Below are 16,495 nucleotides of genomic sequence, written 5' to 3' on the forward strand. Positions count from 1 at the left end.
CCAGTGGTGGGATGTAACTAAGTACATTTACTCAAGTATCATTTTGCAGAACTAACATGAGTATTTAAATTGCTACTCCACTGCATTTATTTGACTTATACTTAGTTTATACATGAGTAACATGTTGTGTGAATGGTATATATTTACTACAAATGTTGTCATTACGATTTTAAATAAAATTATTAAAACATTAACATGTATTTTTCTAATAATGAAAACACAATAATATAATATCTTATAATAACACAGCACTTTTAAAAGAGCCATTCTTCACAATTAGGATGTTTCCTTTCGATACCTGAGTACATTTAGCTCATAAAACTTCTGTACTTTTCCTTATGTAACATTTTTAACTAAAGACTTGTACTTGTAATGGAGTAGGTTTAGTACTTTTACTTAAGCAGAGTAGCTGAATACCTTTTCCACCGTTGATGATCACCCATTATATTTCTATAATACTTTTATATATTTTTTAATTCATTACCGTTCTCACCAGAAGATATCAGTGCAGCTGAGGGCTGCTTCAATACAACAGGAAGAATACACTATAGCGCTACTCTGGTCAATTTATCTACATTGAAAATGTCTTTATTACTATTTGCTTTAAGGTAACTATCATTTGTCTCAATAGAAAATACCATACATGTATATGTTTGTGGAAAACAGCTCATTTACTCGTTTTTATCACCTCAACACATTTAAAATCTAGTACATTGTCATTTTAACTGAGCCAATGTCATTTGATAAAGACGCTGGAATCTGGAAGCGATCAACAATAAAATAAGAGTAAAAAAGTGAAAACACATTCATATTTACACTATGTAACAATACACGTTTTCCATTTGAAGACTGAGCATTTATTACTAACTCAACAACACTGCTTTTTTCGGCCTCATTGACATACGTCCCTACAGAAACACACGGCTGTATCAAATATATTAGTTACATATTTACAGTCAAATCATTGCTGACACACACATCAGACATACCTCCAATACTAATACCTACATGGTGAAATTGAAGGACATCTACAAATCGAGTGTTGTATTAAATTATCTGTAAAAGTGAACATGTGGACGAGGGGTGGGACAGGGGGGGGGGGGGGACATCTGTCTCTGTCTCACTGCTGCTCCTCTGACTGCCCCCCCCCTTCCTCTTTAACCTGCTCTGGCTGACCCTCTCCGTCCGCCTGGCATTCCTCTTGTGAGTCGTCCGCAGCGGTTGCCGTGGTTTCCAGCACACTGATGGTGCCGGCCTGCTGCTGGACGGAGGACAGGCTCTGCATCGTCACCAGCTGGAACTGAGGCCCCATCAGCTTCAGCAGGGACCCCCCGGCCCCCTCCTGGCCCCCTGCCGCCGCAGACAGCACGGTGAGGTTAGAGGCGTCGCCCGTCAGCTCGGACCCCGAGAGCGAGGAGGTCAGGAGGGTGTACCCCCCCAGGTTGGCGCCGGTTCCTCCTGCCATGGTCAGAAGCCCCCCCATCTGGTTCAGAGTGATCTGGGTGGGGGCGGCGTTGACGGAGGCGGGCCCGGAGACGGCTCGGGTCAGCCGGGGACGCTTGGGCGTGGGGGGGGCGGGCACCGGGGCGAGGGTCATCAGCACGTTGTTCAGGTGCTGGGATTTACTCTTCAGCTCCTTGGCGCGCTTCCTGTGCTCGTCACACTGCTGCTCCAAGGCTGAGGAACACACACCGTCAATACACACACACACACACCGTCAATACACACACACACACACCGTCAATACACACACACACACACCGTCAATACACACACACACACACACACACACACACACACACACACACACACACACACACACACACCACACACACACACACACACACACACACACACACACACACACCACACACACACACACACACACACACACACACACACACAACACACACCACACACACACACACACACACACACACACACACACACACACACACACACACACACACACACATCACACACACACACACACACACACACACACACACACACACACACACACACACACACACACACACACACACACACACACACACACACACACACACACACCTAATGTTCTGCCCGGTCCTTTAGGCAGTAGGAATGGGAGATAGCAAACAGTGAGACACTTTAGGAACTACCACTCTACAGAGGGGAATCACAGCGGCTCTGTGGGACAGCAGCTCTTTCGATGCTTTAGCTAAGTGTAGCTAACCCCTAATAACAAAGAACTGGAAGATGTGTATTAACCCCCCCTTCCTGGTCTGTGTGAACACAGTGCAGCGTGTACTGACCGGCCAGGCTGCGGGTGTACTGCTCTCTGTAGCGGTCCATCTGGCTCTTATGACTGGCCAGAACCTTCTTCACTAGGTCCAACATCCCAAAGTTCTGCACTATGTTGTTGAGCAAAACAGCATCTGTAAAGCACAGACAGGATGGTCAGAGTTCAACATTTACCAGGGATTCTACTGCAACCTTTATTGAAAAATTGCTCGACTAAGACTTTTTGTAGCCGACTCACGTTTGGTAGACTAATCATTTTCACTTTCTAGTCATGTTTAAGACATGAGTAATGTATGAACATGTTCAAAGACACATGCATTTATATGAAGTGTTTATTTCTGATGCTATAACTTATAACGTTTATATAAATATTTGTATTATTTTAGTTTTATTTTCCTTGTACATTTTATTTGTATGTTTATATTCTTCTGTTTAAATGCATTCATTATCATTTTATTTATTCCTTTTATTCTAAAATCGAGGAACAAAACACACTTTCCCCCAGACAGTCATTACAGTGGTGGGTGTAGTTGGATGTTTGGACCCTCCTTCTGACCTTTGACCTGCAGCGGGGGGTCACACACTCTCTCCTGCAGCCCCTTCAGCACCTCCTGCAGCTCCTTCTGGAAGTCCTCCACCACCTCCTCCATCAGACCAGCATCCTTCACTGAACGCCAGAACGTCACCGAGTCCTCTGGAGACACACACACACAATAAAGTATACACTCCATCGGTTCCCTCCACATTAAGGTGAGTGTGTGCGCAGGTTTGATCACCTCCGATGGCGGTGACCCACTCTGACGTCTCCTCCATCGCCTCAGGGAAAGAGACTGCTGCTCCATTCACTGCAACACAAACAGTACACAACACTCATCAAACCACACAACTCCATTCATTCTGGGTGATAACGCACATAGGAATATGGCTTACAAGCTTTTTAGCTGCTAGTGAACTGTCAACGGGGGGGGGGGGGGGGCGGTGCCGCTGCGGTTCTGTGATTCTCCAGATTCTACAGATGGCCAGTCCGCCACTGCTCACAAGCTTATTACGATCCGAAGCTTTAGTGCGTTTTGAATCAATGCTGAGTGCAGCCAAACTTGACAGTCTCTTCTCTGTCATTGTATGAATGCTTCTTGTTTTGCCCCGTCCCGTTCAAATGACAATCCCATTTCCATGCTCGCGCCAGGGCCGGGGGAGGGGTTACAAGGCTCGCGTCTTGTGCTGCATTCACTTGCACTCGGACATTAGGGATTTTCTCTCATAAATGTCCGATGAGCCAAATCCTTTCTTTCAAAACAAAGCTGCCAACTGGGGTGGCAGCATATGCACCACCACCCCTCGCCCTCCATGATCAAGCGGCTTCTCCGATTTTGTTGTCAATGTTTTTGACTGAACTTTGTTGCTGTTCACATATAAGTAAACATTACGTTTGAATGATTTAGTGAGCTGGTGTTATTTTTTTCAAACCACTATTGGCTATTTCAGCACCACGCGCTGTCCACCTACTTATTGATCCACTATCAGCGTCAGTGCACCCCGCTGCCAGATTGTGCCTGTGCTGTGTGTCATTCACTCTCAACATGGATAAAAGTACAATAAGCATTCTTCAGGTGTAGGTAGATTCTCTATTCGGACATTATAGCCTATATGTGCGACTGTCGGTCCGATAATGTAAAAAATAAAATATATATATATATATTTTATTTTTATTCTCAAAATAATTTTCCGGGCCAAATGTTATTGCTGGCGGGCCACCAATGGCCAAACAGGGCCGCCTGTTGCCGACCCATGCTGTAGAGCAGGGGTCACCAACCTTTTTTAGGGTGAGGGCTACTTTCAAAAAATAAAACAAGTCGGGGGCTACTTTTACCCCTTTTTTTGTTTTTGTTTTTTGCAGTGTATATATTTAGCACATTTGAACATTATGATATGCTTACCTTTAACCTTTGTGTGCTGTTTGGGTCTGTGGGACCCGTTTGCAGTGTTTACTAAAAGAACATGTATGCAATTTAATTATTTTAACCTGCTTTATTTGGGGGTGGACGGGCCTCACCTCCTCTAGGGGGGTCCTCACCTCCTAGGGGGGTCCGGGGGCCTGCACCCCCGTGAAGACGTTTTTTTAAATGTTGAAGTGAAATGCATCAATCTGGTGCACTTTAAGCACAACATGAATTGATGGATACAGCTCTCAACACTCATATGAAAGGGAGCTGTATACTTTTCAATACTCCAAAACTCTTTAGAATATGATCACAACCAATAACAAATCATTTAAACTGGTTTATTCTTATCTTATGTTAGCTTATTTTATTTATGCTTATTTTACTAATCACTCCCCTTTCAAACTGTTTTTATTTTTTTTTACTGTCCTATACACATTGGAATGATTTCTTACTTTATCTATATTAAATAGATAAAGGTGTGCTCTCCCTAGCTCTCTCGCTCGCTCTCTCTCTCCCCCCTCTCTCGCTCTCTCCCTCTCTCTCCCCCCCCCTCTCTCTCTCTCTCCCCCCCCCCTCTCTCTCTCTCCCTCTGTCTTGCTCGCTCACAGAGGCTGTGTGCTCCTCCGTGTCGATGACGGCTTGCGCTAAAAAATAATAATAAACATATTTGTAAAGTGGGGGGACACAAACGGAATTTCGAAAAGAGCGGGGGACATTTCCCCCCTGTCCCAGGTGGAAATTACGCCATGTGTGTGTGTGCGTCAAGTGCAATAAATATATATGCAAGTTGCAACACACAGAGTAAAACTCTGCCCCCCATGTGTTGTATAGGCTGGCATGATAGGCTGTTCAATGGGGCTGATGTGTTGTGTAGATTCTGCCAGAAGGAAAATCAGCGGTGAGCTGCCACTCCACAGTTGCTTTTCTTCCTGACTGCAACGCTGGTCCCGCAAATCAAGCAAGAACGTGATTGGTCGATATTCATTGTGGGGGTGGGGGGAGGAGGGGTATTAGATAGATCGATAGTTACGTCTGTAACTACGGTTCTATGAGTCCCGGATGACCGCCAGAGGCGGTGCTTTTAGCACTGGATATGTCCATCGTGCGCATGCGCAGTACGAGTACCAATATCAACAAAGTCACCTGTGACCCACGTGACACCGGCTATATCAGCCAGTGTCATCAGAGGATCTGTTCCCAGAATCTTCTCGCGAGCACACAAGAATTCTGAGTGACAGGAAACTCTGGCGGTCATCCGGGACTCATAGAACCGTAGTTACAGACGTAACTATCGTTCTATTTCGTCCCTACTGACCGCCAGATGCGATGCTTTTAGCACTGGATGACTTATACCAACCATGTCATGAAGAATCCAAGCCCTGGCTCACTACTGGAAGCAGCGGAGCTCGGCAAAAGGACCACGCCCAAAGAATGGGGAGTGGCGACATTAACCCGATAACTGGAGAATGTGCCAGAAGACGCCCACGACGCCGCGGCGCAGATGGTCTCCAGGGGCGCCCCTCTCGGGGCAGCCCAAGATGTTGAGATGCTCCTTGCAGTGGTATCTCAGCCCAGATGGCAGGGGGCGGCCACTGGCCCCATAGGCATGTGAGATGGTATCGACGACCCAGTGGGGCAGCCACTGGTAGAGGGCACACCTCCTTTAGTGCCGCTATGGCAAAAACAAGAGTTGCTCCGACTGCCGTATACAGGCAGTAGCCTCAATATTTGCCCTTTGGGCACCCACAGGGCACAGCAACTTCGACGTGCCGTTCTCCCGAATGTCAAAGCGTGCTAGTTGGGCAGGCTGATTGAAGTGGGTTTGTGGAAGCACCCTGGGCAGGAATGCCAAGGGCAACACCTGAGAGTCCCACCTCGGGCATGTATCGTTTATGGAGATGACATGTAACTCCCCGACTTGCCTCCCTGAGGCCATGGCAAGCAGAAATGCTGCCTTCGTGGGCAGCCACCAAAGCCCCACCTGGGCCAGGGGCTCGAAGGGAGGAGATGACAGGGCATCCGGCAGCAGGGGCAGGTCCCAAGCCGGAGCCCTCGGGGTGCTAGGGGGACGCTGCCGTAAAGCCCCTCTTCAGGAAGAGGGACACCGACCTGAGGCACCCCGCCGTGGCGCCGTCGACCCGAACATGTTGGGCAGAAATAGCAGCCACATAAATTCAGAGTGGAGTGAGAACGTCCACTATCTAGAAGGGACTACCGTCTGGGCAACAGTGTACCTGCTGTCCCAAGGAACATGCATATTCTTGCCCCTCAGTTGGGGTAGAAAGTACGTGAGTGCAAGCTGCACAGCCCGAAGCTCTAGCACGCTGACATGGCGTGCACCCTCCTGGGCAGACCACTGACCCTGAGCGGTCCTGCCCTGCCGCACTGCACCCCACCCTAAGAGACATGCACCTATGGTGACTGTCTCCTGGCGGGATGGGATGTCGCCCATGGGCACGCCCATCAGGAGATAGACCCTGCCCCTCTGGCGTGACAGAGAGTGGAGACAACGCTGCAACGCTCTGACTTTCCTGTGCCTGTGCCACTTGGCATCCAAGAGAAGGCTGATCAGCCACATCTGCATGGGGCACAACGACAGCGGGCCTAAGGGCCCAACGGCTGAGGCAGCCGTCAGTCTGCCCAAGGGCCGGAGGAACTGAATATCAGGCACCCTCTTGCCCGGCCCCCGAGGAAGTAGGCATCCCTAAAGTCCACGGTTGCGAACCACTCCCACTGTGCATGTGCTGCGGTCAGCATATGGAATGGCAGCACCTCCAGGAATCTGTCGATTCCTCTGAGGTCCAAGAGCAGGTGAAATCCGCCGACTTTCTTTGCCACGAGAAAGTACGCAGAGTAGAACCCCCTGGGCTAAGCAGAGGGTCTACTGGCTCGATTGCCTCCTTGGGCAGAAGGACGGACAACTCCTGGCTAGAGCTAGGGCATCTGCCGGATCGCTGACGACTGTCATTTTGGCCCGGCCGAAGGCTAGGGGCCGGAACTGCGGTTCGTACCCCTGGGTTAAGGTGAAAACCACCCAAGGGCCGGAAGTACAGACAGCCCAGTAGCTGAGCTGCTGCTGGGGGGAGGCCGGTAAGGCTCTGAGGCACGAGGCCGCCTAGAAGGCCGGCAGCCGGGGGCACAACGGATGAGTGGGCCGCTGGGACCTGCGCAGACCACCACTGTAAGCTGGTGGCTGAGTGCGGCTGCTAGAGGGGCCCCTGGGCCTGCTGGGAGTGGGCACAGGCCTATAAAGACCCGAGAGCTGCTGCCTGGTCTGCCTAGCTTGGGCAGCACGCTCCAATGCCTACAGGGCAGCTGCCCCAAACAGCTCCCCTGACTCGACTGGCACACTACGGAGGACATGTCTCCGACAGTGGTGACTAAGCAGGCCAAACCTGGCGACGAGTCTGCACCAAAAGGACATGACTCGTCGCAATTCCCTAGCATTAGGGCAAAGGCTTGCAGTGATGCATTACTGAGGCCCAGCAAAGAAGGCTCAGCCGGAGCCTGCTGCAGAGAGGTAGAGACAGCCAGTATCAGATGGGAGAGGGAGTTCCCGTGCCGCTGTGTCGTAGGCCTTACAGAGCAGCTCGTTTGTGACCCTGCACTGAGGCCGAGGGCACCTGGCATCCGGGGCCAGAATCGGGGAGGCGATGGCAGGCTCAATGGATGGCAAGCAACCCAGCCCCACCCTCGCCGGATCCTGCATGGCAGCAGAGTGGGAGAGGGCCCTGGTGTGTCTCTAGCATGCATGGAGCTCCCTCAGGTACTCCTCTAAAGGAGGAACAGTGGGAATGAAAGGGGCAGGGTTATGCCTGAAGAAGGCGCTAGCCTGGGTCGGCCTGCGGAACCTGAAGCTGCAAGCGTACCAGGGCCGCACGAATAATGGCCGCCATGGAGCCGTCCTCCGTGCCCTGCAAAGAGCTCTGAGCAGAGGAGTGGGGAGCCTCTTCGGGGGTGAGCGGGGCCCCGCCCCCCCTTTTTCAAGAAGCGGTTCAGCCGGAGCCGCTAGCGACATGGCATCCTCAAGCAGAGGTGTGGCAACCGAAGGCGGGCCAGGCGGCAAGCTAGTAGCCCCCACACCGGCCCCTGGCTGAAGGGCCAACAGGAGCGGCTTTGTCTGCTCCATGATGGCAGCTAACCAATCCACCTTAGGGGACAGCCCACATGAATGAGCCATTCTGTGGGTAGCCAGATGCAGCGTAGCCGGGAGCGGGTGCGGGAACACAGCCTGCACCAGCTACCCGTTTAACGGAAAGAGTAGAGCGGTGCTGCTACTCGCCGAACAGAAAGAGGGATGTAATTACACCCACGTTACCGGCAGAGGGCGAGAGCGCTGCCTTCGCCTAGCTGGATAATAAACAAGGCAGTTTTAGCGTCTACCAGGAGCGGGGGCGAGAGCACTGCCTTCACTGGTTAAGTTTGAGACGAATGCCAGATGCAGCGTAACCGGGAGCGGGGTGCGAGAACACAGCCTTCACCAGTTACCTGCTGAACGGAAAGAGTAGAGCAATGCTCCTACTCGCCGAACACGAGAGGGGTGTAATGTCCTACACCCACGTTACTAGCAGAGGGAGCGGGGAGCTAGAGCACTGCCTTCACCTAGCTGAGTAAATGAAAGTGCAAGGCTACTAGCAGAGGGAGCGGGGAGCGAGAGCACTGCCTTCACCTAGCTGAGTAAACGAAGCATGGAGCTACCAGCAGAGGGAGCGGGAGCGAGAGCACTGCCTTCACCTAGCTGGATTAAATAAAGAAGTTCAACAGGACAGCTTAGCCGGGCGGCTGCTGCTAGAATCAAGTACACGTCTACCAGGAGCGGGGGCGAGAACACTGCCTTCACTGGTTGAGTCAGAGACAAATGGCAGATGCAGCGTAACCGGGAGCGGGTGCGGTAACACAGCCTTCACCGGCTACCTGCTGAACGGAAAGAGTAGAGCACTGCTCCTACTCGCCGAACACAGAGGGGGATGTGAATGACCTACACCCACGCTACTAGCAGAGGGAGCGGGAGCGAGAGCACTGCCTACACCTGGCTAGATTAAACGAAGAAGCTTAACAGGGCAGCTTAGCCAGGCAGCTGCTGCTAAGAATCAAGCAGCACGCCGAACACGCCAGATGTTAGCCAAGTGGCCGCTGCTAATAGCCAGAGTGATACGTTACAGGGCAACGTTACCGGGAGCGGGAGCGAGAGCACTGCCTTCACCAGCTGAGTTAAATAATGAAGCTAAACGGTCCATGCAAGGTGTTAGTCAAGCGGCTGCTGCTAACAATCAAGCGAAATCAAGTCAAAAAACACAATATTTAAGACCAGATAACTAGCTTCCAAAGAAGAGAACAGCACAGAGCTGTAGTTACAGTAGTAACCATGGCCAGCCTACACGGCCTAGAACCGTAGTTACAGTAGTAACTATGGACAGTACTTGCACGGCTTAGAACCGTAGTTACAGTAGTAACTATGGCCAGTACTTACACGGCTTAGACCCGTAGTTACAGTAGTAACTATGGCCAGTATTTACGCGGCGTAGAACCGTAGTTACAGTAGTAACCATGGCCAGTACCTACGCGGCTTAGAACCGTAGTTACAGTAGTAACTATGGCCAGTACCTACGCGGCTTAGAACCGTAGTTACAGTAGTAACTATGGCCAGTACTTACGCGGCTTAGAACCGTAGTTACAGTAGTAACTATGGCCAGTACTTACGCGGCTTAGAACCGTAGTTACAGTAGTAACTATGGCCAGTACTTACGCGGCTTAGAACCGTAGTTACAGTAGTAACTATGGCCAGTATTTACACGGCGTAGACCCGTAGTTACAGTAGTAACTATGGCCAGTACTTACGCGGCTTAGAACCGTAGTTACAGTAGTAACTATGGCCAGTACTTACGCGGCTTAGAACCGTAGTTACAGTAGTAACTACGGCCAGTATTTACAAGGCGTAGACCCGTAGTTACAGTAGTAACTATGGCCAATACTTAAACGGCTTAGAACCGTAGCTACAGTAGTAACTATGGCAAAAGTAACCGTGGCCGGTGAATGGCCACACATGCGGAGCACACAGCACACACAGTGAAGATTGTTCTCCGCATCTACCCATCCTAGTGCTAGGAGACTAGCACTAGGAGTGGCAAATACAACAATATAGCGCTATTGCAGTCGCTGAAAATGAAGCTAATTAGCTTCTAAGGAATAGAACAGCCCGCAAGAACCATAGGCCATGGTTACAGCAGTAACCATGCCGTAGTTGCATGGCCTAGGACCGTAGTTACAGTAGTAACTCTGGCCAGAACTTACCTTACTCTCTGCACCTAACAAAAAACAGGCAAATTATGGCACTGTGGGCTTTCCATACAAATTAAATGAGAGACGCAGCGAAAGCTGGGAACTCAAATGCTAAAGATAGCTCGGGCACAACGCCACAAGCAGAACTTTCGAAACAGCATCATAAGGGCAACTTTATGGGAGAGGAGGCGAGAACACTGTCGTCACCAGAAAGTAGCCCGACAATAACAAGACAGCAATCAGGACAACTTAGCTGGGAGAGGGTGCGGGAACACAGCCATCACCACAAGTTGACACGAACCTGTCCGTCGAGGCTCTGCACGGCGCACAGCCGGCCACAGCTCCTGGAGGACGCGTTAACAACCCGTAGCTCCGACTATCAGTCGCGAAGCTGCACGCGGCCAGCTGTATGCAGAGAAAACCCTCAGATCAAACGTTCAAACCTGAACGCTGTAGGCTGCAAGAATGCAGCCACGGTACTCTCGCGCAGCGAGAAGATGAAAGGAACAGATCCTCTGATGACACTGGCTGATATAGCCGGTGTCACGTGGGTCACAGGTGACTTTGTTGATATTGGTACTCGTACTGCGCATGCGCACGATGGACATATCCAGTGCTAAAAGCACCGCCTCTGGCGGTCAGTAGGGACGAAATAGAAATAGAGTTGTAGTAAGTAGATAGAGTTCGCTATGATTTAGGTTTCGTTTATGCATAGGGTAGATTCTTTTATTTAAATTTCCTTTTTTGTTTTGTGTATTTTATACATTTTGGATTTGCTTGGCGAGCTATTTTTAGAACATACCCCGCGGGCGACTCACGTTGCCCCTGCGGGCGACTAAGTGCCCGCGGGCACCGTGTTGGCTACCCCTGCTGTAGAGGATCCAGCTCTGAGATCATCATGAGCCCTGAACCAGCACAATGTCTGACGCTTTGAAACTTACAGTCAGCTGATGAGGGGGGGGGCAGGGACCAGGTCAGCAGACTGATCAGTGCTGACGGACACTTTGGCTCCCACCAGGTCTATCTTAGTGCTGCGGCACGTGTTGGAGCAGACCTTGGAGTGTTGGTAGAAGTCCAGCTCACCGGAGTCCATGATCTTCCTGTGGAGTGAAATAAGATCAAAGGCTTAGAGCAAGACACACAACAGGGAAAAAAACAATGTATACAATCTGTAACATTTTTGTTTTTACTCCAAAACCACCCTGCAACACCCAGTGGCGCTGCAAGACACTCTGGGGGCCCCAGGCAGAAGAGACATGCTCCCCAACACATCCAGCACAACCGCCACGCCCTAACACTATTAACATTACTTTTATTTTGTACTTAGTGTTGAGGGACAATATCAGATTCGTCTAAAAAATATAGAAATTGTTTGAGTAAAGAGCCATTAGTGGGTCTATAAACTTAAGAGTCATGGCGTTATGGAAATGCTGTATAATTAAATTGGTAATTTTTCAATTACCAGGTTGGGGGTTTTGTATCCAATAATATCAAACCATGTAACACATTCTGCTCATTTACAGGTTCCTATCAGTATTTAGAGTCTCTACTGGGACATGTCTCCATGCTGTTCAGAAAGCTCTTTATTTTTCTCATACTGCCTGTGCTGCAGCACCTCTTTTCACCCTCTGTCTGAAACCAGAGCTCAGTCTGCTCTGATTGTTTAGCTAGCCGGCTCTGTTGTGAATGGTCCACCGCTATGTCACTACGTTACGGAAGTAAACAAAGGAGTCCAATGGAGTTGTCTCAGGTGGGGGGGGAGTGTGTGGGAGAGAAACGTATATAACACACTACAGGAAAGGGAGAATTGGGCCTCTATTTAATGCATTCCATGAGTACAGACCTGAGCATGGTGCCATTGAGGCGGATGGCTCTCTTCCAGTCCTTCAGAGTGGATTTCCCTGCTAAACACACAAACTCCTTGGGGCTGATGAGCTGCCCATTGAACTGATGGGAGGGGCAGGAAAAGAACCAGATGAGATGATCCAATTAATCATAAACTCAAGAGTCAACATTTCCTAAAATGCATTTGAAATGAGATTTAGCAGAGCTGTTTGTAGAAGACAAGTGCGTACCTGGACACATTTCACGTTGATCCCCGGGCAGACAAACTTCTTCCAAACCAGCGTGGCTTTGGTGTCTCCACAGGTGATGTTGTAGAATTCATCAGCTTCTACATCCACCTCCTCAGATAACTTCACTGCAGGGACCAGAACACGGTCAATTCTTACATCTGATCATGCAACATCTTTTATAACATTATAAATATCATTAAGTGTATTTGAAACACATTTGGATAGCCCCAGCAGGATGTATTGCTCAGTTACAGAGGTACCTGAGAGCTGTTTCTAGAATGAAATACAAGCTTTGGGACAATTCCTATTAGAATAACTTCTAATCACAGACTCTTCTGTTTTTGAGGCATATACCAGAGTTCCCGTTAGAATATTATTTTGCCGGTCAAAATGTCCGTTAAAGTTGAAATCTTCCGGACAAATGAGAAAAGTGCCGGTCAAAGGTCTTCTTTGTTATTTATTGAGCTTTTACACACATTGATATGATTTGATATTAAACAAACTAATTCTAGTAGATTAACTACATTATTCAAAAGTGTACAGTAACTTATAACACGGGAATAATAAACGGAGCGCTCTCTCCTTCTCCTGACAGCCCGTCAGTATCATGCAGCTCGCGGATCCAGTAATGAGTGACCCGACAGTAAAACTAAACATATCTATAACTATAGGTAGTTTGAGAGGTCATTAAAATAGCTACGTGTGATTTTCTAACCTGAAGTGTGTTTTGCTCACCGCTGCATGTGATCATGCAGAGATGCGTGTCGACTCGTCAGCAGCAGCCGATCTCTCTCTCGTCAGATTAGACTTCACTCACGTTTATGTCCATATCGATCAGATCTAGCTAGTTCTAGCTAATGATATGACTACCTGCTTATTAAAAGACACCTAAACAATAAGCGTCGCTATGCAACCGGGTGAGGCCACAAAGTATAGCGCAGCATTATGCATTTGTTTACATGCCCACCGGAACCCAGAGGCATTACCAACAGATCAACGCACAATCAACCCATACAGGACATCTCTTTCTCCACATTAAGTGTTAGACATTAGAATTGACTATTCTTGTCTGTCACATACTCTTTTGTCTGTCACATACTATTCTTGTCTATCACATAAGTGGCGCAACTGATGCGGTATTGCGCTAAGGGAAAATTATTTTTGACCGGACTTTTTGACCGGACATTTTGACCGGACATTTTGACCGGACATTTTGACCGGAGAGATTTAGATTTGCCGGTCTTCAGCATATTTTACCGGTCATAGTCCGGTAATTACTGGTCATAGTCCGGTAATTACCGGCTAACGGGAACTCTGGCATATACACATATTAAAAGTTAATCAATTGTCTTGAAAAATTGTAATAGTGTATTTGAATCACATGGATTAGCAATGTTGATTCTGGATGCTGATACAGCAGCAAAACGCTGGAAAATAATGCTGAGTCACATGATCCAGTGTATTTGTGCGGGTCACATTACCTATGACTGCCTCTTCCCTGGACATTGAATCTGTTCTGTTGGCCTCAGCTTCTGCGTCCACCGATGCTTCTGTGAGGATTTCCTCCCTGAAAAAACAACACAGTGTTTAATCTATCAAACTGAACCACAGGACCATGAAAGCTCACGCTGTGTTCCTGAGCAGAGTGTGTACATTACCCCGTCTGAGCGCTGAGCTCTGCGCTCACCAGCACGGCCTTCTCCTCCTCCTCCTCCCCCACAGACGAGAGCTCCTCACCCACATTGTCCGGTATGGTGACGATCACTATCTCCCTCATGTCCTGCATGCTGACCTCTGAAGAAGCCATGGAGGATAGATGGAGCTTCACAACAGACAGGATGACAGCAGAGATGAAACACTGATGTTGATTATATCCCTTTAAATAATATAGAAAATAAAAAGTTGAGTGATCGTAAGTAATCGCACTTATTCGTCTTTATTGTTTCTATTACTAATGTGTGCTTTTTGTCTCTATTTAAGATGGCTGACTCTTTGTTATTGCTTGCCTTTTTTACCTGCTATGCCAATTTTGCTGTAACACTGTAAAAAATGTTAAAAAAAACAAGAGGCAATAGAATACTAGAAAAGAAAATTAGGGCCACATGTTTTTTTTTTATAGATCTGACCAAAAAGGAATTTCTCAAAATACAGATTTATTTCTCAATTCTCACTTTTCTCTCAGAATTATGTATTTTTTCTCAGAATTCTGACTTTTATCTCAGAACCACAGAAACAAATCCCTTTCGGTCGGGTCTCACATTTGTTGCCGCAGTTAGAATACCCTCAGAAATCGGTGCACTATTTAATAACAAGTAATAATACCTTTCGGTAATAATAATGACATGTTTTTCTTATGTACTTTGTGTGCTTGTGAGTTTTAAAATAAAGTGAAGATGCATTCTGTGTTTTTCATGTGTAACGTACGGAAGTGGTGTAATGGTACAAAGTACATTTACTTCATTACTAAAGTATAAAATGTAGGTACTTGTACTTTAGTTGACTATTTTCACATCCTGCTACTTTATGCTTTACTCCACTACATTCTGGCGGCAAATGTTGTACTTTTTACTCACTACTTTAGTTACTTTTCAGATATAGGTTATTAATACACTTTATTTATATACGTTATTAATATAAACCGACACACATTATTATAGGTCAAGCTACCCACTAGTGTATAAAATAGTTAAAATAAACCCCACCTTTACCAATTGCAACATTGAAGTGATGAACACATAAATGCACCATATAAAAAAATATATTTGGCTTAAAATTGCCATTTTGCATAACGAGTAGTATTTGTAATGCTTATACTTTTACTGAAGTTCAATTTCTAATGCAGGACTTTAACTTGTAACAGAGTAGGTTTACTCTGTAGTATTGCTACTTTTACTTAAGTAAATTATCTGAGTACTTTTCCCACCTCATCCGTAAGGCTTGTTTAGAGATACCCTATTTGACATATTTTAAATGCTGGTGCCTTTAAATATTAACTTGTAGTTTTCAATGCAGTTTGGTATGCCCTTTTATTAAGCTAAGACTGAAAGAGACAGCATAAGGCATTCAGGATAATAGATCATCTTACCTTCAGTCGTCAGTAGAGTAATGTTGTCTTTGGGTGAAACAGAGACAGTCTGTAACACCAGAATGGATGGATGCTAGCTAATGTTAGCTTTGGATGCAAGCTAGCTAAACACTGCAGTTCATATTTCCATTGAGCTGCCAGGGGTCTCCTATTTCAAACACAACGCAGACCTACTTCTTTAATATGTTGTAGGGACTTCTTGAGAAGTACATTTAAACGAATATCTACAGGACTAAATGAGTGTAATTCACGGATATATTTTTTGTTGCGGATTCTTCTTCTCTTGAGAATTAACGGTAGCTTACATTCTTCTTCTTTGAGGTTTTACGGCAGCCAGCATCCGCTGAGTTGCAATTCTGCCACCTAGTGGGAGTAGTTAATACTGTGACATCTCAATGTAGATGTTTTTCCCAGGACAGTGTCGGTCAAGAAGTCAAACAATCAGTTTAGTACTTTCCTTGTCTTTCCATACTCTTCTGTTAAACTAATGCTTTGTTCAGAATAAAGGCTACAACTAAACTCTGAAATGTCCTATTATCGAAGCTGATGTGAATGATGATTCTCAGTCTTATTTCTGACTCAGACAGCACTGATTTGGTTGCTGACCCACATGCCATGATGCTTCCATATTAGAGTCTTGACCAGATCAGAGAAACATAAATATGCATTAGTTATCTGCTCCCAACGATAACCCTTAATATTTGATTGCCTTTTTTGCATACTTTCTTGACATCTTTAAAATGTGAATCCTCCATGTTAAATCTGAAATCAAATTAAACCCCAAGAAACTGAAAATCTTTAACTTTCATCCAACTATTGCCAACAAG

The 16,495-nt window shown here is 47.2% G+C and overlaps 1 protein-coding gene across 1 annotated transcript; it reads right to left on the reverse strand.

Moving 5' to 3' along the window:
• Nucleotides 1-562: 562 nt before the first annotated feature.
• gmeb2 (glucocorticoid modulatory element binding protein 2) lies at nt 563-16,247 on the reverse strand. Its single transcript, XM_034132050.1, is given in 11 exon segments — nt 563-1,677; nt 2,298-2,420; nt 2,843-2,980; nt 3,063-3,131; nt 11,450-11,468; nt 11,470-11,608; nt 12,352-12,455; nt 12,584-12,708; nt 14,065-14,150; nt 14,242-14,405; nt 15,669-16,247. Coding segments are annotated over 10 exon segments (1,509 nt in total). The 5' UTR covers nt 14,391-14,405; nt 15,669-16,247; the 3' UTR covers nt 563-1,120.
• Between the last annotated feature and the right edge of the window lie 248 nt (nt 16,248-16,495).

This window comes from Trematomus bernacchii, unplaced genomic scaffold (assembly GCF_902827165.1).
Source record: "Trematomus bernacchii unplaced genomic scaffold, fTreBer1.1, whole genome shotgun sequence".
In the NCBI taxonomy this organism is placed as follows: domain Eukaryota; kingdom Metazoa; phylum Chordata; class Actinopteri; order Perciformes; family Nototheniidae; genus Trematomus; species Trematomus bernacchii.